The sequence below is a fragment of the Leuresthes tenuis genome, unplaced genomic scaffold, assembly GCF_036924035.1.
Source record: "Leuresthes tenuis unplaced genomic scaffold, fLeuTen1.0.hap1 SCAF_17, whole genome shotgun sequence".
NCBI classification, from domain to species: Eukaryota; Metazoa; Chordata; class Actinopteri; order Atheriniformes; family Atherinopsidae; genus Leuresthes; species Leuresthes tenuis.
The window spans coordinates 23,333,925-23,360,902 of NW_027325371.1; the positions used below are offsets into that span (position 1 = coordinate 23,333,925).

The 26,978-nt window shown below is 42.9% G+C and overlaps 2 protein-coding genes across 4 annotated transcripts; one reads left to right on the forward strand and one right to left on the reverse strand.

Annotated features, from left to right (window-relative positions):
• The first annotated feature begins 235 nt into the window (after positions 1 to 235).
• On the forward strand, positions 236 to 17,986 carry aldh3b1 (aldehyde dehydrogenase 3 family, member B1). Of its 3 annotated transcripts, none has more exons than XM_072368872.1 (10): positions 236 to 427; positions 1,236 to 1,421; positions 1,692 to 1,802; positions 2,164 to 2,284; positions 3,642 to 3,727; positions 3,902 to 3,983; positions 4,202 to 4,594; positions 7,006 to 7,172; positions 7,258 to 7,357; positions 17,296 to 17,985. In XM_072368872.1, the coding sequence occupies exons 1-10, from the start codon at positions 251 to 253 to the stop codon at positions 17,481 to 17,483; spliced, it is 1,611 nt and encodes a 536-aa protein (XP_072224973.1). In that variant the 5' UTR covers positions 236 to 250; the 3' UTR covers positions 17,484 to 17,985. The 3 variants fall into 3 exon arrangements, with proteins under 3 accessions (XP_072224973.1, XP_072224974.1, XP_072224975.1); XM_072368874.1 differs by having other exon boundaries at positions 344 to 427; positions 1,252 to 1,421; XM_072368873.1 differs by lacking the exon at positions 1,236 to 1,421 and having other exon boundaries at positions 17,296 to 17,986.
• An 870-nt stretch (positions 17,987 to 18,856) lies between these two features.
• Positions 18,857 to 24,868, reverse strand: clpp (caseinolytic mitochondrial matrix peptidase proteolytic subunit). Its single transcript, XM_072369145.1, has 7 exons — positions 24,745 to 24,868; positions 21,943 to 22,044; positions 21,180 to 21,251; positions 20,983 to 21,079; positions 20,129 to 20,316; positions 19,912 to 20,017; positions 18,857 to 19,522 (listed from the first exon to the last, which is right to left on the reverse strand). The coding sequence occupies exons 1-7, from the start codon at positions 24,754 to 24,756 to the stop codon at positions 19,293 to 19,295; spliced, it is 807 nt and encodes a 268-aa protein (XP_072225246.1). The 5' UTR covers positions 24,757 to 24,868; the 3' UTR covers positions 18,857 to 19,292.
• Between the last annotated feature and the right edge of the window lie 2,110 nt (positions 24,869 to 26,978).

A 26,978-nucleotide genomic window follows, 5' to 3' on the forward strand; every position in this document is an offset into this window, starting at 1 on the left:
AATGGCAGAGAATGAAGAGTCACTTCACCCACAATATGGCAGACAGCATGTGTGATATTTGATGAGTTAAGCATAGCCTTAACAGGGCAGAATGCTGTCATATTAACACTGTGAGCAAGGCACCGAACGGTGGATGTGGTGTGTAGCTTGAGCTTCTTCTTTTAACAGATGGAACACTTCAGTGGGCCTGTTGAAATGCTTTGAATCAAACGCATCTTTGATTGGAGACACTGAACCAACATGTACGGTCATGGCTCTCGCCAGACAAGTTTCAAGGCTTGTTTTTCTAGCTCGACTAAAAGCGTTCCACCTCCCAGATTTAAGCGGTCCGGAGCCGGTAGAGAGGAAACAGGAACAACACCCGGAAACGAGAAGCACTCCTAACTCATCGGCGCACTGGTATTTGGAGAGACGAACATACCGAAAGGTACATGAGCACTGCTCAATCTGTTCCACATTTCATTTTCTTCTCCGTTTATGTCAACGTTCGCACTTTCCCGCGGACGAATACGTGTCTGGACAGAGTAGCCTCAGTGAGAGTTAGTTCTGTGATTAACCGGATATTTAACTCCGACACAGGGTTTATATTCCTTCTCTCACACCGCTGCTGTTCTGATTGCACTTATTGATAATATAGTGAACACGGAACAAACTTTGCTTGACAAATGCAAAGCTAGCTCTTTCTGCTGCTAACTCCACGCGCAGTTTTACTGTTAAATTAACTGCTGATTCTCGTCTGCCATCGTTAGTCTAGAGTGACGCGCGATCCTCCTTGACATACAGTTTATTTTCCCATCAAACTCAACTTGGTCATGAGAAAAAAAGCTTGTGGAAATGTCTCCTTTCTGCTGTGGATAAGCGTCCCTCACTGGCTGTATGAGTGACTCTTAGATTTTGAGCTCACTTTGGTATTTATGAGTAGGAGTCGCTTAACTTGTGCACATAACAGGTCCTAGACTGAATTTGTTTCGTCTTTGTGTGTTTCTAACCGTATGTTTTGTGTACATGAAAAATGAATGTTCTTAAATTTCTCATGGAGTTGGCATCCTTGTATTGAGCTGAGTCATTGAGACGGGCTCGCCTGGTTGCATTACAAGATGTCTAATCAGTAGCCTACAAAAACGAGTCATAGTAATCTCACCGTGAAAACTGCCAAATGTTAAGTGTGAACTTGTTTAAAATTGTGAACACCCATCTGTGTGTGATATTCACATAAGTGCAATGGGCTGCAAAAGACTTTGTCTGTTCCAGGTGAAAAGATGGACACCCAAAAGCAGGTTGTGAACAGGTTACGGTCCGCCTTTCAGTCAGGTGTCACTTTGCCAGAAAAGTTCCGTCAATCACAGCTGACCAAGCTCATGTCCATGATCAGAGACAATGAGGAGCAGATTGTGGCTGCGTTGCACAAAGACCTTGCCAAGGTACATGACTGTGTGTCACATGTCTTATGCAGACAGCACATGCACTAACACATAATTACATAACCAAAGTCTGAGGCTTTTGCTTGTCTTGCTGTACTGGTGATTTAGCAAGATAGACAACAGCTACCCTCTGATGTTACGCTGAATTCACTTCATAGGCATTTTTAGATACAGTTTATTCAATTTGCATCCTATGTATACACATACTGTTTCCTGGTACGTTCCAGTAAGCACTAACTTCCCTTTTGAATTGCTGTCCTTGCACATCAGCCAAAATTTGAGGCCATCCTTTCTGAGGTCGATATAGTGATCAATGAGCTGCACCATGCCATCTCCAACATCACAAGCTGGATGCAGCCGGAGTATGTTGCCAAAAGCCTGGTAGGTCATCAGAATCAGTTTAGATTCTTTGCATAGTTCAATTATCTGTTGTCTGTTCTGTCTTTTCTTGGAATCTTTTAGTGTAGTTTTTTAAAGTGAAAGTGCCTTTCATAAGACAGAAGAACTCCAAGTGATGGTTTTAAACCATTTTGTCAAAGCACTGAAGAAAAATAATTTGTCACACAGCCGGTTTCATGGCTAAGTAGCACCTGACATGTAAGTTCAGCTCAAATTCATGTGTGAAGTTTAGGGTGCCAACTGAATTCTTAAGAACTGATTAAAAACAGGCAAACCTTTGCAAATATAAGACATTCTTTTAAAAACTCTTGTTTGTGTTCGATTATTTATTTTTTTTTTTCAGGCCACAAAGCTAGATGACTGTTTTGTCCGGAGGGAACCTTTAGGAGTAGTTCTGATCATCGGGCCATGGAATTACCCTCTACAGCTTCTTTTATTACCAATGGTTGGAGCCATAGCTGCAGGTATTCACAGCTGTTGTAATCTAATAAACTTTATCATGGAAACTTATGAGCACAACTGTATGTACACAAATGTGTGTGTGCATAGATATATAAATAAATACAAGTGTATTTTTATGCACATATAATTATATATACTAGAAATGCACGATATTATTCGCACGTTATCGGACGATTTTGGCTTTAAAATGAACTATCGGACATCAGCCATTCCACCGATATAAAGCCAGGAAATACAGCTACGACCACCTGAGGGCAAAAAGCATCACTCAAAAACTGATGGCGTGTATTGCTCTGGACAACCAGCCATTTTCATTCGTTGAAGACACTGGAGTCTGTATATTTCTGGGCTACATTGAGACTGGCTACACGCTCCCCAGTCAGAGGTATTTTTCTGACGTTGCCCTACCTGAGTTGCAAGCGGTAATTTCCAACATACGTAGGTATTGTTATCATCGTTTCAGGGACAACATTATGCAAGTCTGTTCTAAGTAGTGGGATAGGATGCAAATATCTTACCTGCTATGTTTAAAAACAGTTGTCATGAATAAATTTGGCATGTTATACATAATGCAAGTTGACGTATTTTTCTTATTTTGCACTAGGGATGAATATTGCGTCATTTTCATCTTTTTTCTTAAATTTCTGCATTTGCAAGCAGGCCAACATGACAAAGTATGCTGTAATACTGTATTTTTATTCCACTACAGAGGAGAGATCGTGCGTGCGTGCGTGCGTGCGTGCGTCCGTGCGTCCGTGCGTGCGTGCGTGCGTATAAAGTCAGTGAGCTTCTGGGTTCCTAACAGACCCCTGAAGGTTTTATAGGATTTATCAAAGGGTCTGCGGGAGAAGGTCGTTGAACTTTATAAAACAGGAAAAAGATATCCAACGAATTGAGAATGCCAATTAACAGTGTTCAAACTCTAATTAAGAAGTGGAAAATGAGAGATTCTGTTAAAACCAAGCCACGTTCAGGTAGACCAACGAAAAATTCAACCACATCTACCTGGAAAATTGTTCGGGATGCAAAGAAAAACCCAAATAACATACAGGAAAAAAGTGGTGTGGCTGTTTCAAGATGCACAATGAGGAGACACTTAAAGACACAATGGAAGAAAGCCATTGCTACGCCAGCGCCACAAAGCATTCTGCTTACAATACGGCAAACAGCATGGAGACGAGCCTCAAAACTTCTGGCACAAAGTTATTTGGAGTGTTGAGACCAAAAATGAACTTTATGTAGAGAGAGATAGATCTAACTAATATAATGTATCATCAAGTAACTTCCGAAGTGCATAAATGTTACTGCTTTCAACTTGGTCACTAATATCTCTCCTGGATGGTTGCTGTCTCTGACTAGGAAACTGTGTGGTCATCAAGCCTTCAGAGATCAGCCCTGCAACAGACAGTCTGATAGCAGAGCTAATCCCCAAGTATCTGTCTCAGGTAAAGCAACTTGTGTTGAGTGACTGGACATGTTGATCAGAGACACTAATGCATGTGAAATAAATGTGCTTCTTTTTTTCTTTTTTTTTAAAGAACCCAGATATTAATAATCAGTATGTGTTCGGTAAGAGATGTTGGAACTTGGCCCGGTGAATTCTAGTCTTGATTCCACAGGACTGTTATGCAGTTGTCCGTGGTGGAGCAGAAGAAACCAAGGCACTTTTGCAGAATCGATTCGACCACATCTTCTACACAGGTAAAGCCTCAGTGTGCTCTGATGTCATGAATGTTATCCATCTAATAACATGTGTCAAGAGTTTAAAATGTGTTTAATTGTACAACATTTGCCCTTGTTATAGGTCAGATTTTAGATGAATAGGTTTCCTTAAAAAAACACTGAAATCTTTGTTACATACTTGGATGTGGTGCAACCTTTTCCACTTTGACCACTGACTTTTCAGCATGGCTTTTTAGGTTCTCAGACTGTGGCCCGAAGTGTTGTGCAGGCAGCCTCGGTCCACTTGACACCAGTGACTTTGGAGCTGGGCGGCAAGTGTCCCTGCCTCATTTATGGGCAGGTGAACATTGCTGCTGCTGCTCACCGCTTGGTGTGGGCCAAGTTTTTTAATGCTGGTCAAAGCTGTGTGGCTCCAGACTACGTGCTGTGTTCAACCGCCACCCGAGATGCCCTGCTGCCTGCGCTGCGCGAGGTTCTGGACGAGTTCTACAGCAAGGAGCCGCAGAAGAGTCCCGATCTGTCCCGCATTGTCTCTCCCCTACACTGGATTCGTCTGATGGAACTGCTTGGAAAGACCAGTGGGAAGGTTGTTGTGGGAGGAGAGGGCGACCAGGAAGATAAATACATAGGTAGGTCACGAAGCATCATGATGGCCGTTTGGTGTATGATAATATATATTAGGCCATGTTATCTGTCCAATGAGCTAATATGATAAACAGCTGTATTCCTGCTGTCACACGGCTGCCGGACTGAGACCGTTATTGAAGTTAAATTGAACATGAGAACAATTTGTCAATTTGCTTGACAAAAAAATAACAGTTACGGTCACATTAATAAATACAGGTCATTCACCGTGCTGACCAATGACAGACCAGGTGCTCATACAGCGTGTTGAATCAGCTGAAAGAAATTCTGATGTGCACGAGCAGGCCGACAGTGCAGGAAACACTGGAACAGACATTCTGTCTCTAACGACGTCTCTGACAGCTGGTTGTCAGCTTGATGTGTGAGAGTCCACGTGCTTCACTATCGAAAGGCCCGGATTGCGCTGATTGGTCCAACATGGCAGCAGACAGAGGTTGTGCAGAGGTTCCTTTTTCATTGAAACTGTTTTAATCAAGCCACTACGCAGGCATTCTGCACAAGTGTGTCATGTTGAAGTAAAAGTAAGAACAATCTGGACAACAGGAGGAGTTTTGGGCACTTCATGTACAGTGTCTGCTGTGGAGAAGAAAAGCTCCAGCCATGTGACACCCTGAACACAGGGAATGCTCCAAAAGCAAATTCAAGCTCTGCAACAAAACATGCCTCGACTCCACCTTGACCAAGGACATTTGTGAACATGTCACCTGATTGCTGAACAGTTGGAGTGGATGTAGCTGAGAAGGAAGCCCTTCTCAATTGGATGGTCAAATTGGATGGTTTGATCCCTGACTTCCCTGTGTCCTTGGTGTCCATTCATGTGTGAATGTGTGTGACATGGCCTGTAATACTGTATAGGCTAAATGATGCATGTGTGAATGGGTGAATGTGGCTTGTAGTGGTTAACAATACTATAAAAAGTGCTAGATAAGTACAGCCCATTTATCATGTTGGCATTCCCAAGTCATGTACATAACTTTACATATTATACTCATAAAATCCTTTTGGAGGCACCATGTCATACAATGCTGTTATATCATTTGACGCACATATAAAACTGGTTTCTAGGACTGCCTTCTTTCACCTTCGTAATATTGCTAAAATCAGGAACATCCTGTCTCAGGGTGATGCAGAGAAACTAGTCCATGCATTTGTTACTTCAAGATTGGACTACTGTAATTCCTTATTATTGGCCTGTCCCACATATTCTCTGAAAAGCCTCCAGCTGATCCAAAATGCTGCAGCCAGAGTTCTGATGAGAACTAACAGGAGAGATCATGTTTCTCCAGTTTTAGCTTCTCTTCATTGGCTCCCTGTTAAATTCAGAATAGAATTCTTCTTCTCACATATAAAGTTCTTAATGACCGAGCTCCATCATATCTTAAAGATTTAATTGTAAGATATTTTCCTAACAGAGCACTTCGCTCCCAAACTGCAGGTTTACTTGTTGTTCCCAGAGTTTCTAAAAGTAGAATGGGAGGTAGAGCCTTCAGTTATCAGGCCCCTCTCTTGTGGAATAAGCTGCCAGTAAATGTCCGGGAAGCAGACACCCTTTCCACTTTTAAGATTAGGCTTAAAACTTTTCTTTTCGATAAAGCTTATAGTTAGGGATGGCTCAGGTAATCCTGAAACATCCCATAGTTAAGCTGCTATAGGCTTAGACTGCTGGGGGACCTCATCTGTCACACCTTTCCTCACTTTGCTCTCTCTTTCCCCCTTGTTTAATTTCGCAATTGATTTTATGTACATGTGACATTATTGTGATTATTAACCTATGTTTCCCTGTTCCAACAGATATCCTTTGAATGGCGTTATGGTGTTTTTCCCCCCTCTTTTCCCTCTTTTCTGTCTTCTCAAACCCCAGCTGGTTGAGGCGGATGGCCACCCTTCCTGGTTCTGGTTCTGCCAGAGGTTTCTTCCTGTTAAAAGGGAGTCGTTCCTTTCCACAGTTGCCACAGGCACGCTCAGGACGGGAGATTGGACTGAAGACACGTTTCGGTGCAATCTGTTGGTTTCCTTAGCTAGGATATTAATTTTTTGAATTGGCTCTATATGAATTAATTGGATTATGATTACAATGAATTGAATTCCAATTGGCTTGAATTGGACTATATTACTTAAGTGCCTTGAGATGACAATTGTTGTAATCTGGCGCTATATAAATAAAATTGAATTGAATAGGTAACAGCTGGAGGTTTTCCACAAGTGTACTGGGATAAACCATGTTATACAAGTGGAGAACACCTTGAGACACACTGCAGTAATCTGACTGAATCTGTGTTTTTCCAAATAAAACACGATTTAATGTTGAAAAATCACTGGAGTTTCAGGTTTCCCAAATCCTGAAAATGAAAAGTGTACTCGATGCTTTATACATCTGTCCTTGTGCTTTCTGTAGCTCCCACAGTGGTGGTGGACGTGGCTGAGGATGATGCCCTAATGGCAGACGAGATCTTCGGCCCCATTCTGCCCATACTGACTGTTGAGTCTCTGGAGAAAAGCATTGACCTGGTTAATCGTAGAGAAAAGCCTCTGGCTCTCTATGTATTCTCCAATGAATCTTCAGTAAGGACACATAACTCTACCTGCTTCCAGTCAAGCGCCGGACACATGTTCAGTATTTCTAAGACATTGTCCTTCTTTTGTGAAGGTTGCAAAGACAGTGATGGAAAACACCAGCAGCGGAGGGTTCTGCTCCAATGATGGAATTATCCATATGACCCTGCCTGGCCTGCCCTTTGGAGGAGTAGGTAGGTGATACCCTGTTGACATGAACCATGATTTGTTCAAACAGAATTTAAGGGCACTGATTGGTAAATGTGTGGATAACATCCATCCATCTTCTATACCCGCTTAATCCGTTGGTCGGGTCGCGGGGGGGCTGGAGCCTATCCCAGCGGTCATCGGCCGAGAGGCGGGGTCACCTGGACAGGTTGCCAGTCCATCACAGAGCCACACAGAGACAAACGAGACATACAAACACACACACACTCACTCCTAAGGACAATTTTAGAGACGTGTGGATAATATGTGTTAGCTTAATGTCAAAAGGAACAAATAAACCCATGTTTGTTTTTGTAAAAGTGTTGGTAGAAAAAGTACAGCTTTGGTTCCGTCACTTTTGTGGACATACAAAACACCAGTTTCAAAGGAAACCTTGCTTGTCAACATGAGATTCAGTGTTCAAGACGTTGGATGTTCCTCAGAATAAGCATCCATGGCTCTGATAACAGCTCTGTAGACTCTGCACATCCTGGGAGCAAGTTTTTCAAGATGGCTTTCCATCATTCAGAAGAGTTTCTCAATGTACAGCATGACACTGCAAGATGTACTGATAGAGCCACAGCCATGGTGGTAGCAAAACACCACTGAGTCTCCCCAAAGCTTAGCAGTAGGAGCTACTCTTCATGCTCTCTCTCTGGCAAAAAACTCAAATGTGATGGTTAGACCCAAGCTGGGGGGGCAGAGGGGCTCTCTGTGTCTGTGTATCCTGATGTGGGGGGAGAAGTTGGTGAGGCTGAGGTAAGGTGCTGCTGGAGGCAGAGTAGGACCGTGCTGAGTGTTGCTCTCAGCTGAACTTACTGAAATACATTCAGCGTATTGGCTCTGTCCAGGCTTCCATCAGTCTGAACATTGTTCACCCTGAAGCCTGTGGTCCCTCTGACCAGGGTTTATTACTGGGGAAGAACTTCACTGTCTGTGAGTTCATGTAAACTGTCACACACTAAGTTATGGCATTGATAAAATCTGCATGTGGCTCACATTCCAGTCTGTGGATTCAAAGCATCCCTGTCTCATGACTCGATGCGGAGGAGCAGCGGCTCTACTCGAGCCCCTCCCTGTTAGAAAAATTAACTAACAGACAACGGTATGAAACCAAGAAATCCCTCAGAGGCCTCAGAATTTTACTTGCAAGGGGAGAACAACACACGAACCTTCTCTCTGCAGATTCACAAGAGTTCTCCAACGAGTGGTTGCCTCCCTTGCTCTTTTATTAGGTGACACACACACATACATACAATCCCCTATGTGCCCAGGTCTGGCATATCTCCTTAGTTTGGAGGCATCTCCTTATTTGGGGAGCTATAAAGATAACGATCAGTGGGGAGACAACATTCCTTCTTCAAACACAGTTCTTTGTCTCCCAACTTCTCCTTGTGAAGTTTTGTTATGAAATGGCCTCTCTGGCTGTGACTTTTATTTAATGATAATAAGCAAACTTTTCTGACATTTCCCTCCTGTTTATCATTAATAAATGTCAACCTTCACATCAGTATCTTACAAGTCCTTTTAGCTTTCTGTAAGAACTTCATTTGTATTACAACCTTATCAATTTACACTCAAAAGGTTCTTCATTTTATTTCATCTAAACACAATCATTGTCAGCTTCTTGAACAATGTGCGACATTGGATATAGGTCCGGATGATATTCTTCATCTTCTTCGTCCTCCTGGAGAAGCAACGCTCTGAACTCAGAAGGGTATCCCTCTATGGTGTGGACCACCAACCTGGTGCATAGAGAACGGAGACAAGGCACACAACAACACCCGCACACTACCAATATTGCAGTAAATACTGCTGCAGTCATCATAAGTGATAGAATCATGGCACGATATCTTCCAAACATATTCATCATGTTAGACCATATAGAAGTGTCAACTCCTGAATGCTCCTTCAATTCTTCAGATAGGACTCTTTCGTTAAAGATCCGCCTGGTACTGTGTTCTTAGGTATCAGACGTTAGAACACGCTCCTCCTTTTTCAGCCAGGAAAGAAGGTCACAGACAGTTGAAAAGTTATATATTCTCCTGATGATTCTCCTGGTGACACACATTCCATTTAGTTCTGAAGGTTTACACCTTCCCTGCTTCACAACTTCCTTTGCTGCTTAACAGGACCCTGATGATTTCTTCCCATTTCCCATAAGTCTCCCAACCTAAAATAGGCAGAACCGCAAAGAGACTTATGACCAGTCCTGTTACCAACAACCACTTTGAACCTTTCTTTTTTTTCTTCTTTTCCTCTCTTCTCTGGTGCTCTCTGCCTCTTGCCCTGCTAAGTGCTAGAGAGATGTCCCTGCTTCACCAGCGTTGAGTTTACCAGGGTCTATACACCTGGTCCACTTTGTAGCTGGACTTCCCTCTCTAGCAGTCAGGGGAAGGCAAAGAGTACCTCTTGTGTATCCAAGTATCACGTCTCTCGACCTTGACAGCGGTTGAGGTGTTTGGATCTGGAATGGGCCTTCCCAGCTCGGTTTGTTCCACACCTTCCTCTTTATCACCTTCGTGAAGACCCAGTCTCCGATGTTAAGCTCTGCTCCAACCTGTAATGGCAAAGTCTCATTCGGAACATTATTATATTGACTTATATCTTCCGTTTCGAACATCCTTTTCAGATAACTTGCTAGAGTGTTGTTGGGGAAATTTAGTAATGCACAGAGTCAGTTATTCTCTTCTGAGGAGATAAGAGGCTTTTATAATAATATCTTGCAAAAGAGAACAACACAGTACAAAATACAGAGTTGCTCTGATTGCAAAAGGCAAAAACACAGTTATATTGCCCTCTTATCACGTCGTCTCTCTTTGGGTATAGTTGATTGTTCTTCTATCTTCCCTCCCCAACCATCAGTTGAGGTTACCCAGACACAGTCGTAAATACCAGCCTAACCCTGTCCCTCCTAAAGTGCAGCTATGTCATTATAACAAGCCCACCATTATAAAGAGGAATTTAAGAAAAACAGGACAGGGTGGTACCTTGCAACTCGGTCATTTGCAGTTCATGCACAGTAACACTCAATACAATGCGTATAAGAATTAATTTTCCATTACAGTGTCGTCATCCTCATACTGGTGGCATGCAATTTAGCTAGGTCTGGGATATAATATGGTCTTCCATACATTATTTCGAGTTAAAGATTGACCTTGTGTGGGAGTTATCCGCATGCTTAGCTGAACTAAGTCTATGCAATCAGTCCAGTTTCTCCCTGTTTCTTCCATTGCTTTCCTCAGTTTCAGCTTAATTGTTCCATTAGTTCTTTCCACTAGCCCTGCACTCTGGGAATGATAACCACAATGGGTTTTTAAATTCATGCAGAATTGATCCACTAACTTTTGTATCACCGTATTCACAAAATGACTGCCATTATCACTCCTGATCCTTTGTGGAATCCCAAAAGTAGGTATTATTCTTTTGCATAAGGCTTTTGCTACTGTCAGGGCATCTGCTGAATAACATGGAAATATCTCTACCCACTTCGAAAATGCATCAATTATTACCAAGCAATACTTCTGGTTGTTACATTTGTTTAGCTCGATAAAATCCACGTGTATTTCTTGGAAAAGATACTCTGGTTTAGGAAACTGATCTCTTCGTGGTCTCATGTTTCCCTGTGTATTATGTTTCATGCAGATCTGACATTGTTCACAAAAGTTTTTTGAATAAGTAGTAAAACCATAATGAGTATAATATTGTTCTATTATACTGTTCATCCCTCCTGTTGACACATGGCAAGGCCCATGTGCCACAATTGCTGCCCATTTATACATGGATTTTAGCAAGATTGGCTTTCCCAGTGGTCAGGTATAGATGTCATCTTTCAAAATTGCTCCTTTATTGCACCACATAGTTCTTTTGCTGTCTGGTGCTTGTTGTTGCATGTCTTTTAAAACATAATTTTCCATAGTCATAGTTAAAACGTGTGACATTGCAGCTTCTTCTGCAGCTTTATCTACAAAATAATTTCCTTATATATATAATATATATATTTATATTTATATATATATAATTTCCTTTATATTTATAAAGTCTGTTCCTTTTGTGTGTGTTGCACATTTGCAAACCACAATAGCTTTTGGTAGTAATATTGCGTCCAGCAAATCTTGCAGCAGTTCTTTATGAGTTACTGGCTTTCAAGTGGAGCTTTGGTAGTCTCTGCTTCTGCTTGTACGCAGTGGGGTGTGGCCACCGGATCCAGTCTTTTATAGAAATAAGCTATCGGCTTACTTTTGCTCACTTTATTTCCTGTGTCTGCTACATAATGTAGCAGCCCTATGGTGTCTTGTTTGCATTTCTGTTGTGACTTTCCTGCCACTAGGTTGTCATCCACATACGCCAGTATCTAGCTACCTTGGGAGAGGAACAAATTCGGCTTAACAATTTGCTATAGCCTCTGCAAAGATAGTTGGACTTTCTGCATACCCCTGGGGCAGCCTTGTAAAAGTGTATCTTTTCCCTTCAAAAGTAAATGCAAACCAATACTGAGAGTCTGGATGTATTGGGATTGAAAAGAAAGCATTACTCAAATCTATTACAGAGAAATTAGTTGTCTCTGGTCACAACTGGTTTAACAGTGTGTGTGGGTCCGGAACATTTGGGGATCTTACTATCACAGACTCATTTACTGGCCTCATATCCTGTACCATCCTCCATCCTGTAGATGGAGGAGCTTTCTTTATTGGAAAGATAGCTGTGTTCACCGGTGAGTCTGAGCAGGGTCTAATAATCCCTTTTACTATGTAAATCTGTAATCTCTAAACCCTGTAATTCAGGGGATATTGTCGTGCTTTAGGCCTGTGTTCTCTCCTTGGCCTAATAATAACAAGCTCTACACCTTTCATCAGTCCCACATCAGCGTTGCCCTGGGACCATAGTGTGGGTGGCAGTGACTCTAGAGCCTGATCATGTTCTGCAGTAAGGGTCATAGTTCACGCAGACTGTTCCTCCAAATGTACTTGTGGGGAACATGTTACTACCCAGTTTAACAGTTTCCTATAACACTGTGTTGAGGGGCTGAACTACCAGCCTTTCTGCTCATCAGGTCTCCAGTCAGTGACATCTTTGACATATAATGCTGATTTGTCCAATTGTTTCCAGTCTGTCCAGCCATTTATGGCCATGGACACATGTGGTGTCTTCCCATATTGCACCAATCTATTCATTTCCGGGGTAAGAGTACATAAACAAAAACAGTTGTCCTCTCTCCAATAACATGCAGAAAGAACAACTCTTTGTGGGCCTAATCGACAAAAAGCCTTGTCAAATGCATAGTCTGGACCAGTGGTTTTCTTAAACCTCACTGTGACAGGATAACCCCCTGGGGAAAGGTGCTCTTTGCGTGACGAGTGACTTCAGCTGTCAGATCGGCCAGCTGATTTGCAGTGACTGCTATATCGACAGTTGGTAAGTCCAAGGACCAGTGATAGTGTGGTTCCCCAGAGCCTTGTATAACATGGGTCTCTGCATATTGACGTGCCAACATGGCCCCATTCTCTGCTGGGTATATGACAATTTTCATTTTTTTCCATAAAGTCTCGTCCTAGTAGATTAAAGGGGCAGGCTGGGGAAAGCACCACTTGTCCCCAGGAACTTCCACCTTTTTCTGGGAATTCTAACTTTATTTTGGTGGACATAGGTTTCTTTTGCACCTCTCCACCTGCTGATCTTACTAAAATGCTATCTTTAGATGTAGAGAACTTGTGGCAATCATCTCTCATCACAGTGCGGCATGCTCCTGAATCACATAAAAACACATGGTTTCCCTTGTACAAGTAAAGTAATTTGGGGCATGCTATCAGCCATTGTGCAGATATCCACTAAATCCAACATATTATCCACCACTAGTGGTTCTTCCTTTCCATTTTCTGCACTCGGATGCCCTCTGTCTAGTCATTGTTGTTTCTTTTTTTTAGGACACTCTCTGCTAAGATGTCCTAACTTGCCACACAACCAACACTCTATATCTGAAAACCTTCCTCTTCCCCTTCCTTTGGGGAAGCCTCTACCTCTTCCTCTGGTGAAACTACCTCTTCCTCTGTTGTCCCAGCTTGGACCTTTCATATAAAACACATCTGCATCTCCTCCCCCATAATCATCACAACTGTCTGCCAAAAACGCATCAGCTTTCTTTTCTCTGATCTTCTTTTTTTTCTGTGTCACCTTTTCTGCATGTATGACCTGGTCCATAAATTGAGGAAGAGTGGATCTGTGGAGGTGTCACAGGAGTCACTGACTCCCCTCCCCCTGCTCCCTCCACAGAGAGTATGGCAGGGCAAAAGCCCCAGAAATGGAGGGGGGTTGTTTTATTATCTTCAGGGTGGACAACAGCACATATTGTGCCTTTTTCCTTTCTCCCTTTCTCTTCCCCTAATTTCATCTTATGAGCTTCAGCCAACCACACTTTTGCAGTAGTGGTTTTGGGTCCGTCCTGTTTTTGACCTTTAGTTTTATCTTTATCTTTTAATTTGTTCACCAGCATTTGGCACTGAGGGACTGACAATTTTCCAAAAAAAACCACATTTTCTTTTCCAGTGATTTAGGTATTGACATGAACCGGGGCGTTGCTGTTCCATAAATTTACGATCCCCCTCCCCGTCCATTCACATTCCCCATTTTATTAATATATATTTGTCCTTAATGAACGTCCGAGTTTGTCTACTTCAACAGTCAGTAACCTTTGTTGACACGGTTAGGTTCCCAGTTACTCTGCTGCTTCAACACAACTCCGTTCCAATCACTTGTTCCTTTCTCTCATACACACGCTCCAAAAGGCTCCTCCACTCACACACTCAAACCAGCAAGTTTTCCTTAGGTAGGGACTTTAACCCTCCTTTTCCCATAAGGTAGGGACTCAACCCCCCCCTTTTTTTGTTTTTCTTTAAAAAAAAATAGAAAAAAAACAACACCCTTTCTTTTAGGCAGGGACTTTGGTGAAAGTCACTTATCACTTATTTTATTTTTTTGTCTTTCTTTTTTTCCTAAACACCCTTTCTTTTAGGCGGGGACTTTAACCCCCCCTAACCACTTATTTTATTTTTTGTCTTTTTTTTTATGTTCTTAGGCGAGGACTCAAACCTCTCTTATATTAAAAAAAAAAATGTTACTCACGATTCAGCTGTTTTTTCTTTTTCTTGGTCTCATCCACTGTCCGTTGTAAAACTGCGCTTGGATGCCGTCATTTGTGAGGAGTTCTCCCGGAAAGGGCCTTCTCTGGCGAACGGAGAATTTTAGCCCCGTGCGTCTTTCCTCTGACCTAGTCGGGCTGTCTACAGAGTTTCGGCCCTCCCGGTAGAAACCCTCGTACAAAATGTTGGATCCGGCTCGAAGAACCAAAATGTTAGAAAAATGAACTAACAGACAACGGTATGAAACCAAGAAATCCCTCAGAGGCCTCAGAATTTTACTTGCAAGGGGAGAACAACACACGAACCTTCTCTCTGCAGATTCACAAGAGTTCTCCAACGAGTGGTTGCCTCCCTTGCTCTTTTATTAGGTGACACACACACATACATACAATCCCCTATGTGCCCAGGTCTGGCATATCTCCTTAGTTTGGAGGCATCTCCTTATTTGGGGAGCTATAAAGATAACGATCAGTGGGGAGACAACATTCCTTCTTCAAACACAGTTCTCTTTGTCTCCCAACTTCTCCTTGTGAAGTTTTGATATGAAATGGCCTCTCTGGCTGTGACTTTTATTTAATGATAATAAGCAAACTTTTCTGACACTCCCGGATCACTGAGCTTCTCACCCTATCTCTAAGGGAGAGCCCAGACACACTGCGGAGGAAACCCATTTCGGCCGCTTATATCCGTGATCTGGTTCTTTCGGTCACTACCCACAGCTCATGACCACAGGTGAGGGTAGGAATGTAGATTGACCAGTAAATAGAGAGCTTCGCTCCTTCAGCTCCTTCTTCACGACCACAACAGGCTGGTGCAGAGCCCGCATCACTGCGGACGCTGTACCGATCCGCCTGACAATCTCACGCTCCATTCGTCCCTCACTCGTGAATAAGACTCCGAGATACTTGGGGAAGGATCTCATTCCCGACCCGGAGAGGGCATTCCACTCTTTTCCGGCTGAGGACCATGGTCTCGGATATGGAGGTGCTGATTCTCATCCCAGCCGCTTCACACTCGGCTGCAAACCACTCCAGTGAGAGCTGAAGGTCACGGCCTGACGACGCTAACAGAACCACATCATCCGCAAAAAGCAGAGACCCGATTCTGAGGTCGCCAAACCGGACACCCTCAACGCCCTGGCTGCGCCTAGAAATTCTGTCCATAAAAGTTAGGAACAGAATCGGTGACAAAGTGTAAGTCTGTGCTACACTGAATTTCTCTAAATTTGTGAAAAAAAATATGAAAGTGTACTACACACATGAAATATCATATATGAATATATATGAAAAGTTTTATAGTCAGTTTGCTCCCAACAACATGTCATGCCACGATAACTGTTCATACACCAAGCTTGAAGTGGATGTGTAAAACAGAGGGGGTGGATGGAAGCAGCTGTAAAGCTCACATTTCTACAAGTTCAAGCTGTCTGAAGAGTCATTGTTGCACAGTGAGGGTTTAGTTGTACAACAGTGTGGTTGTTATGAACTTAAAAATGTTATGTCATACTTCAGCTGAGGACATCATCAGTTTGTCAGATGAGACACTATGCTGCGTGTTTGCGAGCTTGATGTGAATTCTTATGGGAAAACGACATGTTGTGATGAGAAAACTAACTGTAGAAATACTTGTGAGGTGGTCCAGCCGATGTATGTGTATATACACATACATATGTATATATACACAGTTAGTTTTCTCATATATATGTATGTGTGTGTGTGTACAGTCGAGCCCTAAACGGCACCATGAAAAGAGCAACAGATCAAGATTCTCAACAGCTTCAAGCAGTCTGCAGAGAAACTTGGCCTTGGGCACCAGTGGACATTTCAGCACAACAACAACTTAAAACACAGCAAAAGTGGTGAAGAAATGGTTAGCGGACAAAAACATTAACGTCTGACAGTGGCCCAGCCAGGGTCCTGACTTCAATCCAACTGAGAATGTGTGGAGGGAGCTAAAGCTCAGGGTGATGGCATGGAGACCCTCCAACCTGAAAGAGTTGGAGATCGCTGCTAAAGGGTTCGGGTGGAGACATGCAGAAAGCTGGTCAGCAATTACAGGAAGCGTTTGATTGCTGTAATAGCCAATAAAGGCTTTTCTGTTGATTATTGAGAAGGGTTTGAATCACTTTTTGTTCAAATGTAAATAAAAGCTGAGAAATGATTTTGCACATGGTCTTATTATCGTCTGTGTCATTTCCAATAGAGTAAAAACTTGCTGGTTGAATAAAAGTGACTTCAAGTGTAAATTTACCAGGGGTATGAATAGTTTTGTGTGTGCGTGTGTATGTATATATATATATATATATGTATATATATATATATATACGTATGTATATATATATACGTATGTATATATATATATATATATAATGTGACTGAGTTAGCATTCTATGTGTAATTCTAGGAAAAACTGCTGATGCGTGGAACTCCACTGAAAACATTCAAATGTGTCAGACTACCATGTGGGCTTTTGGGGAGATGTAAGCTCTTTACTTATATGATGAAATATTGAAAGGAAAAAAGGTCTGCATTTAAAAAAAAAAAAAAACAGATTGTGTGACATTGTCTTTCAGTCGTGTGGCACAAATCTCTGTCAGCACAAACAAGATATTAGATGTTCTGTTGTATTTTAATGGAACAGAACATTTGCACTCAGCAAGTGTTGTATTATCACTTCCAGGAACGTGATTGTGGCTGAGACTAGGGGCTGGTCCGTTATCCCCTGCCTGAAAGTCGTACGTTTTTCTGTTCTGCTATGTTTGCCTGACTGGTTTTCACTCGTCCTTCTAGGGGCCAGTGGCTGGGGTAGCTACCATGGCCGCTGGGGCTTCGAGGCGTTCAGCCATCGGCGGGCCTGCATGCTGCGTGGGTGGACTTTGGAGAGACTCAACGGCCTGCGCTATCCACCTTACAGCAATGACAAGCTGAAATGGCTGCGTTGGACCACCTCTGCCTATAACAGCTGCTCACTTATGTGAACAGTATGCTTGTTTTACTACATTCCTCACATATGAACAATGAGCTGTGAAAGCTTCATCACACCCTGCCAGTTTCCATGGCTGTTGAGGTTTCAGGGATACATTCATTTGTAATGTTTAAATGCCAATTGCTGACAAACCAATGTGTGTCTGAGAGAGTTTGTGGCAAAAAAGAAAAAGCTTTTATACTTGCATTCCATGAAGGCATGTGAATGAGAAAGTGATCAATGTCCGCCTGTTTTTGGAAGGTTGTTTGTGTGCATGTGTATATTAACGTCGCTCTCTGGTGTCTATCTTCACATCCCCCAAAGCAGACCTGCCACACTGCCTAGTTCAAATAAAAATATCACCCAAATATTTTATTGAGCCACCTTTAACTCTGACTGCAGTGCACATTGACCTTGTTGCACTAATTCTTCCTCAAGATTTTGTATTGATGCTGGGAGTTGGACCACTGCATTGTCATCTCCAGAGCACCCTAAAGCCTGTCGGTGGAGTTAAAAGTCTGGACTCTGTGGTGTCCAATCCATGTCTCACACTTTCTGAACCACTGTCACAGTTTGAGCCCGATGAATCCTGACACTGTCATCTTGGAGTATGTCCGTGCCACCAGGGAAGAAAAAAAATCTATTAATGGAAGAACCCGTTCATTTAGTAGAATCATGTAGTTAGCTGACCTCACTTTAGCACATAACAGTGATGAACCTCGACCTAACCAGCCCAGAACATAGAGCTGCCCCCACAGGTTTGTGCCGTAGACGCTGGGCATGATGGGTGCTGCACTTCATCCACTCCGATGCTCCCATCACTCTGGTGCAGGGTTTCCATTGCTCCAGAGTCCCATCTGTGTGATCTCCAGCAACCTTCTGTTGAAGCCAGACAGCTTGTAGGTCCCAGTACTTTGAATAGTCTTCACACTGGGTGTGTGGAAATGCTCAACATAGCTGTGAATTCTGAAGATTTTCTTAAACATTTAAGTGATGTCCGACCGCCCAACATGTTTTCTGATCACAATTCCTCCGTCGAGATGATGGCTCACCACTTTCCTTCCAGGTTATACTGTGTTGGACGGTCCTTAACACAGTTTGAGTTGGAACAGTAGCGTCGTTTCGTTTGCTTGAAGCAGACCAGAACATCTGTTCAACCACAGCGTGTGTCTTTGGCACGCCTGTGTAAGCAGCCTCTGCCTTTGTGACTCTTTGGTCAGATGGTTCCCGTTTCTCGTACCTACATTTTATTTTTACCTCCAAACATATCCTCAGGAGTTGCTTTTTCATCAAACCAAACCACAGCACATTTGAACACCATCCAAACATGCTAGCCAGCCCTCAGCTTATTTAAGCAGAAGAAAAAAAATACACTTTCTGAATTCTGGTCAAAATGATGATTTATTACAAATACAAAATCTCTCCAGTTTTGAAAAGACATTTTAAGCAGAGCTACTGAAACCGATGGCTGTGTGGGGGTAACTCCAGCAGCTTTCTTTCACACAGTTACAATGTCAGCTCATCTGAAATACAATGGAGCTACTTCAGAACCGAGTGCTTGATTTGAATGTGCAGGACAAAAAAAGATCGATGACAGCAGTAATTACTTTAGTTTCAAAAACATAAGGAATTATTATGTTCAAAAACCTGCACCTTCAGAAGAGCACTTGTTCTTTTCAGGACAGTGTAGGGGAGTCCACAGTGTTGAGTAGTGGGAGGAGAGACCTACTTCTGAAAAGACCTCCGTGGATGTTGGGTCTCGCTCTCAGGACCCTTCAGACATGGAACCGCGCAGATGCCAGACCATGCTGCTGCGGACAGTTCATGGCTCAGGTTTGCAGGAAGAGGTGGGCTTGGTCCCAGGGGACACCTGCTCCGGGTCTGCAGTCTCCGGTTGTGGTGAGGGATTGGCGGCTGCTGCTGGCGGCTCTTTCTGCACCAACTCTGGCTCGTCCTGGCCTGCCTGGGGGGGATGGACCAGTACTCTGTCGATGAGGCCAAAGTCCTGGGCCTCCATGGGGCTCATGTAGCGATCTCTTTCCATCACACCCTCTTAAAGTCAGAGAGAAATCAGCATCCATTCACCACCAGGTAAGCTTTTTGTTGCATAAGTTTCTTTTTTTATAACCCAACACATGTCGATCAGTGTGAGGAGATGAAACATACGACAACAGCAGGGTGATGATATTCTACTCATTTGCCAAAAGGCCAATCACTTAAAGATTACAAAGCCACTTATGTTGCATAAGTGCAGTGATTATTCATGATGGTGAACAATAAATTAGTTGAGCAAGTAGGTAAGCCCTACAGCCCAAAGCAATAATCAGAGGTGCACTGCATGCTGTGAAGTCTCAAAGGGAAATAAACTGGATGCTTCTGCTTCCTCAACAAGTATCTCAGTCCCCACATGTGGACAGCCGGGGGGAGCTGTGCAAACATACCAATGGTTTCCAGTGGTTGCCCTGTGTGTTTGGCGTAGATGTTGTTGATCTGTCTCTTAAGCTTCAGAATCTCCTCAGCCTGGATGGCGATGTCTGTGGCCTGGCCCTGGACATAGAGCACTCAGTAGTAAGTGTCTTTTTCACTGAGAAATGTTTCCCTCCTTCACCGTCATTTCCTAATGTCAGATTTCCGATTAGTTTACGAGCTCTTGCTTACCCTGGCACCACCTGAAGGCTGGTGAACCATGATGCGGGCATTGGGCAGTGAATGCCTCATGCCTGTGGTGCCTGCTGCCAGGAGCAAGCTGCCCATGCTGGCTGCCTGGCCTACACACCAGGTGGAGATGGGGTTAAGGATGTACTGCATAGTGTCATAAATGGCCAGGCCTGCTGTCACCACACCACCTGAACAGAAAAGGCAGAATAAGAGAGGCGGTCATGCATGAGTTTATGCATTTAAGGCTCCATAAATAAGTAGGGCTGTGTTAGAAAGTTTTCAGTTAAAATACAATATCACCATGTTCAGTTCAGTAGTTTCATTTGACATCATCTGCGTTTGGAATGTCATTGTGCACGCTCTCTAATCGAGCAGTGAGATTCATGCACGTGTTCTGTCTGTGAGGAGGGAGACAGAAGCTGGCAGAAGCGTTTGGGATAAATAACGACTGCCAGCTTGAGAAACGCAGAGCAAAATGTTTAATGAAAAGTTGCTTTGATTTCCCCTCAATCATTTTTGTGAAAAGCTCCTTTTTAGCCATGCAAAGTTTCAGCTGAAACCGAGTTATTTAATTGATTCAGGAAATCAGTGGCGATACCCATCCCCACAAATATGTTGGATTCTTTTCCTCAGGGTTAAAGAGAATAGTTTCTATACAAAGACACTGTACCTAAGAATTATTACAGCTTGGACACCTTCTGCACCATAAATGTTTTGTCTGAAGTACTTCTGAAATGGTGGTTACCAATACGAGGCCTCCTCACTGACAGCTCTTTAAGACTTACTACTGCAAACATAAAAGTGCACTCTTCAATGTGGACAACACTATGACACAACTTCACTGCCTGGCTCACCAGGACTGTTGATGTACATGTGGATGGGCTTGTTGTTGCTTTCTGACTGTAGGAAGAGCAGCTGGGCAATAACCAGACTGGCTACAGAGTCATCGATCTGAGCAGATGGGACAGAGGAAGGAAAGGTCGTTTAGAAATTGCTCTAAAAAGACAGTAATATGTTTATCCAAGTCATCAACATCCAGCTCCACACTTACAGGACCCATGACACAAATGATCCTCTCCCTCAGGAGACGAGAGTAGATGTCATACGCTCGTTCACCTCTCCCCTGGAGGTAAAAAACAGTTTTATCCAGGGCTGTGACACACAACCCTCCACCATCACAATCCTTTGAGCCTTTTGATATTCTCCAAGCGGCCCTGTAAGTTCTTTTTTTTCTCAACCTTTTTTCTCAACCTGCTGAAAAAGTGGCCATACAGAAAAGGGACATATCTCCATGTTATCATTCAAACTTTTTGCACTGGTTGAAATGAGAAAGTTCCATGCAACCAAGTGCAGAAAGGAGGGGACATCTACACTTTTAAAGTCTTAACTGTCATCGGCTGGGTCGAGTGCTCAACACAACAAATCCTGGAAATACATGTAGGAGGTTCGTTTCACTGCAGAAAATGATTTCTGCTGAGTCATGAGATCTGAGAGGCATATATCAGGACACAGCACAGCAGGCCAGAGCCAGGCCAGGCCAGGCTCTTCATTTCCATAATAGATACACAGAGACTTCTGTGGGATGTCAAACCTGTTTTTTTTCTTCAGTTTTTGTAGTCCAGAATCTTTATGAAGCTGTTCTACCATAGTTTTATTTTTCATCTACATCAGATCCATCACGAGCAACTCAGAAGGCTACATTGTTAAAAACAAACTCGGATCCAAATCTGAGTTTCTGAAGGTTCAGAAGAGGGTTCACCCTGAAGAGGGTGGTCAAAAAAAAAGAAAAAAAAGAGCCGTTTCATCTCACTCACCGTCTGCTCCACAACTATCGGGATGAGAGGACTCTTCCATACAGGACTGTGGTGAACGGACCTGCTGTGTTCCAGTGTCAGCCTCCCAATGTTCAGAACCCTCTAAAGATGAAGGAAACAAAGAAAAACCTTCAGATGCCACAAGTTAAGCAATTTTCAACGTAGTAAAAGTCATACCAAAAAAATAAATAAATAAATCAACCAAGCTCAGGATTAATTGTAACTGTAGTTCAAAAGTAAACAGAGCTGCACATATCTGCTATGATGACGTCAAAGTAGTTGCAAAAACAACCTGTCTTAATAAGTAGGATTCATTAAGTCAGTGAGAATCCTGATTTCTTCTTTACTCATCTCACCTGTACAAAACGGAGACAACAAAGAGCCACACAATAGGTTGGACATTTCATATTCTTTATCAATCCCTAAATGGGATTTTTCCCAGCATGAGGTAAAACAGCCATTAGTCTCAGTCAAAAAGTCAAAGCGCAGAGTTATTGATGTGGGCAGGAATGACCTCCTGTATCATGCTTTGTAGCAACAGAGCTGAAGATCACACTATGATATCATTTAATCATGATCTGGTAGCGTTTCAGCTAACTTAAAGCAGCTGGACAGTGTGTTAGCGACTTTACGGAACAATGCTTCTGAGAGATGTCCCTGACCAGAACGCATACAACTGCAGAAGTTGTCATGTTATCCAAAAACGGGACATGGGGAGAAATAAATTAAAAAAAAAATAAATAAATAAAAAAAAAAAAAAAAACACAACTTGACTTGTGACTAAGGGACAGTGATCTGTCCACTGAGTGTGGTCCCTGTGGTCCCTGTGGTTCTGAGCAGTTGCTTAGCAGTCAGGACCAGTTAGCCAGCTGTCTTTATCCACCAGACATCTCAGAGTTACCCTCCTTGTTATCTCCTTCGGTGGCGTGGCATTTTTGTGATTTCTTAGTTCACCACTTTAGTTAACATGAAAGAAACTACAGCAATCATAAAGCCCTGTCTATGAATTCTATTATTTTTGGCCCGCATGCTGAAGCCTACAGTCTGAGGTCCAAACCGTTTGTTTAGTGGTCTGTAAAGTAGCCATTAAATTGTAGTCCTAACTGACCTCTTCTGAAGAGTCACTTTAATGCAGTATTTTTGGAGGACTGACAGACACACTGGTTGCTGGGCTGCATGTAAATGCTTGTTTGTCTCATTTGTCTCTGTGTTGGTCCTGTGATGGACAGGCGACATCTCCGGAGTGCACCCTGCCTCTCACCTGATGGCTGCTGGGATAGCCTTCGGTCCCCCATGACCCTGAACAGGATGGGACGGGTATGTAAAGAAGATTATGAGGAATCTTTCACTAGCTCCAACAGCTTTAAGAAGTGATTAAACTGGTGAAGGGAGCATAACTTTTGATTCCACCATCTTAACAGATGTGGACTTCATCACTGGTGTGATTGTGACAGGCGTTCAGGCAATTCTTTTTGTATAAGGGGAGCATTAGGTTACTCTGATAACTCAATCCCCCACTTATAAAGTACAGAGTTTTAACATCAGTACAGCTTTTCATTTGGCCTATTTTTAGCATGTGTAACAAAACTCTTCATTTCAGTGGGCACCTCGATTGATACCCTGGAGAGGTTGGAGGGTGTTCTAAGTGTCCAGGTGGAAAAGATCCTTACTTTTGGAAGAATGACTGATTATGGTACATCTTGAGCACATTTCCAAGTCTGACATTCTAAAATAAAACTACGAACTTTCACAAGAGTGCTTTCATTTTGATTGGTTCAAATCAGCTGGAATATATTTGACCTATCTAGGGCTAATAACCAGAATTCAAGTCATAGACAGAGGATTTGTAATGGTTCAACAAAAAGGTCACATTAATATTACACGTGGGCTCCAGGTTCAATCGCCATCGGAGCAAACATCCTGGGTAGGTGGCCACATGAAACAGTGCCTTTTTCAAAGGGTTGCCATGGTTGTAATTGGCCGACCACCACAGTGGCAGACCATCAGCCACTTCCACGGTAAGAAGGGTTTCCTCAGCCATTAACAGCTGTTCAACTTCTGACAGTCAACAACATTAATTCTGGATACATAAAATTACCCACATATGTTCCGAAACAGCGACGGCTGAACAGTAGTATTAAACCCGTTCAGTCCGACTTTGCCTCTAGATTAAGTGGATACATATAATTATGTTATATGTATGTATTTACAACGAAATTATTAATATCATATTTATCAGTCAGGTAACGCAAGGTTAATGACGTATCTGGATCTAACGTCACGTGGAGGGGACTCACTATGATCTCATGTGCCGTCACCTGAAGGTCCTCTAACGTCCTTGCTGATAAACACGTGCAAGAAGTTCGGTTAAACAGCACATTTTCAGTGTATAGATGTTGTATTTGTTTCAAAAACTCTTTATAGCTCTACGAGTTTCTAAAGACAGCTGCCAAACAACTTTCTGAGCGATCTCATAACCATGTGTGTGACGTATGTGGCAACAGCGACGACAGGAATATTTTACAGACTGTGCACGCGGTCACCTGCACTATGTAATGGCAGTTTGATGAAAAAACGCATGCCCAGATGTTCCAACCCCAGTTAATCTCTGACACCAGCGGCTGTGATGGTTTGTGAGCAGGCATGTCTGCAGGCGATGCCTTTAAACAGGGTTACACAACAGCTACCCAACACGTCCTAACCGCCACACAACGCGGCAGTCTCCGCCGATCTGACGGGAAGTCCGCTTCTCTGACAGTGTTGCTGATGGACACGGTCAACAAAATAAGTTATAGTACTCACTCGTAAAAGCATTTTGCATGTATGTTAGCTCTTTATCCCCCTCCGTGTGTCCCCCGCTGTACCGGAACCAGTTCCAGTTTGACCTGTAATGAAATTCTTCTTCTTCTTCTTCTTCTTCCTCTTCTTTTTCTTCTTCTTCTTCTTCGTTCTCCGTTCAGACAACAACGACAGGTGTCATTAACGCCACCAACTGTTTGTGGGGTGTTATATAACAGTGACACCAAAGTAAGATGTAAAGGCTATAAAATTGATACATTCATATAAACGTTGTTGTATAACTAAGCTTTACTATTTGTTACAAAAGGTTAGTGAACATCTGATTGATACTAAGCAAGCTGCATGTGTGCATAAAACATGTTTGCAAGAATCGTCAACTTCTTATTTCCAGAGCTGGAAATCCTAAAAAAAAAATCACAAGAAGAAATGAGTTGTTCTGCTGTCTCGGTGTTAAAGCACAGCAACTGAAGTAGTATTTAGTGTAGAAAATCATAGTCGTGGGAGACCTCATTCAGAGACAATTTTCCTGCTGATTCTCTTGCTTTGGTTAAAAAAATGGTCTGGTCTGGTCATGCTGGTCCTAATTGCCTATCATATTTCTATAAAAAACTAACAACACCTAGGTAACAGCAGATTTTCTTTAAAAAAAAACAAACATATTTAGTATCCCAAGCATCAACACAGAACAAAGTGCGATTAACTAATAATACATAAACAGTTCTTACACATTATTGGAAAACTGTCACCTCTTTAACCTAACACTGTAAAATTAATTTGTGATTAATTGTGAGGTTGAAATAATTTTCAGGACCCAAAGCATGGGCAAAACACAACTAAGTAAGTTTTAGGGTTTCAATGAAATTCAGGAGGTGAGAGATTGTGGAAAATGATGACATGCGCATCAACCTCTGGGGTTGGTTATCTGGAGAGAACACAGAGGTGAGTATATGACAAAGTATCAGAGATAACAGGTGAGTATGTTAGGTCTTACAGGTATGAAGCTGGGATGCTCTCTGGATGAAAAACATCTGTGGCGTAGTCACAGAGATGATGTTGAGCAGTGCTCAGTGCTGTAAATGATCTTTTTGGATACTGGCATACACAGTCTGGCCTTAGTCTTCTGTCAGAAAAACTGCAGCGACTCCAGATGTTTCTTTTACCCTTCTTTATTGTTTTAGCATAACTTTGAGCAGTGTACAGTGTATCTGTTGTGTTTTCCTGAAGCATATAAAATAAAAACACAATAAATATATGGTACAGAAATAAAGTCATATCACTGTGACAGAAACAAACATGTGATACTACCCAAATAATACAATAAACAACTTCTGAGGTCAGAACAATACATTGAACTGACACACAGCGAACTGTAGATAACGTGAATATCACCAGATGTAGAGCCCATCAACGGCACACACTCTAACGGCATTATATGTTAAGAACCTATATAAACAAGTAATATAAATTAAACGAGTTCGTGTGCGAAAGTGTGCATCACAACATGGCGGCCGGTCCAGCTCCACGCACACAGAAAAACAGAACAACAACAAGCCACCGATGTTAACATGCTTTTCACTCACGCACAACGAACACAACGTGTCGACGTGGATGGTTATGGAAGTACGCCCCTTAACGCTGTCATAACCGTAGAGGTGTGTAGTACTCCACGGGTGTGCTTGTAGCTTAGCTGCCGCCGATCTTGTCTTCCGTCGGGACTACTCGGGTCCTTCCAGTGACGTTCGACTTCTCCCGAGCACGGCAAAGCAGGGAAGTTTGCACAGCCGCCCCCAAATACACCTAGTGTATTTGCAGTATCACAAAGGTCCCTGCTGTCCTGTATGATCAGTCTCAGTCCTCTGGCATTTCTGGCAGGGAGATGAGTTTAGCCACTGGCCGTGTGTATGTAGACCCTTTAATGTCATCGCTGGGGATCACTTTGGTGACTTATCCAACTGACCACAGTGCTCTTGGCAGCTGTGGGTTGATGATCATGACCACTTGATCTGGAGTGAGGTCCACACTAGAACTATACCACTTCTGACGGTGTTGACGGCTGGGTAGAGTTCTTGATGAACAGGAGCCAGTAGTGATCTGCCAACACATGGCTGTGTTTCCAGCGGCGACGTCCAAGCAGGTTACTGTTGTAACACACGGTTTGTGGTAGTGATGCATCCCGCCGCCCCACGAGTAGGCGATTTGGTGTTATGGGGTCGGGATCTGCAATCTCTGATGTGGCA

Excerpts from the sequence above, each read along its gene's own strand:
- clpp (XM_072369145.1), bottom strand. Across the intron at positions 21,252-21,942 it reads CGATAGTTGTGGAGCAGACG|GGGAGAGGTGAACGAGCGTA; the intron begins GTGAGTGAGATG and ends TTTTACCTCCAG. Across the intron at positions 21,080-21,179 it reads TCATTTGTGTCATGGGTCCT|ATCGATGACTCTGTAGCCAG; the intron begins GTAAGTGTGGAG and ends CCATCTGCTCAG.
- aldh3b1 (XM_072368872.1), top strand. The coding sequence starts at position 251 with ATGGCTCTCGCCAGACAAGTTTCAAGGCTTGTTTTTCTAGCTCGACTA. Across the intron at positions 3,728-3,901 it reads TCCCCAAGTATCTGTCTCAG|GACTGTTATGCAGTTGTCCG; the intron begins GTAAAGCAACTT and ends TTGATTCCACAG. Across the intron at positions 7,358-17,295 it reads CCTGCCCTTTGGAGGAGTAG|GGGCCAGTGGCTGGGGTAGC; the intron begins GTAGGTGATACC and ends TCGTCCTTCTAG.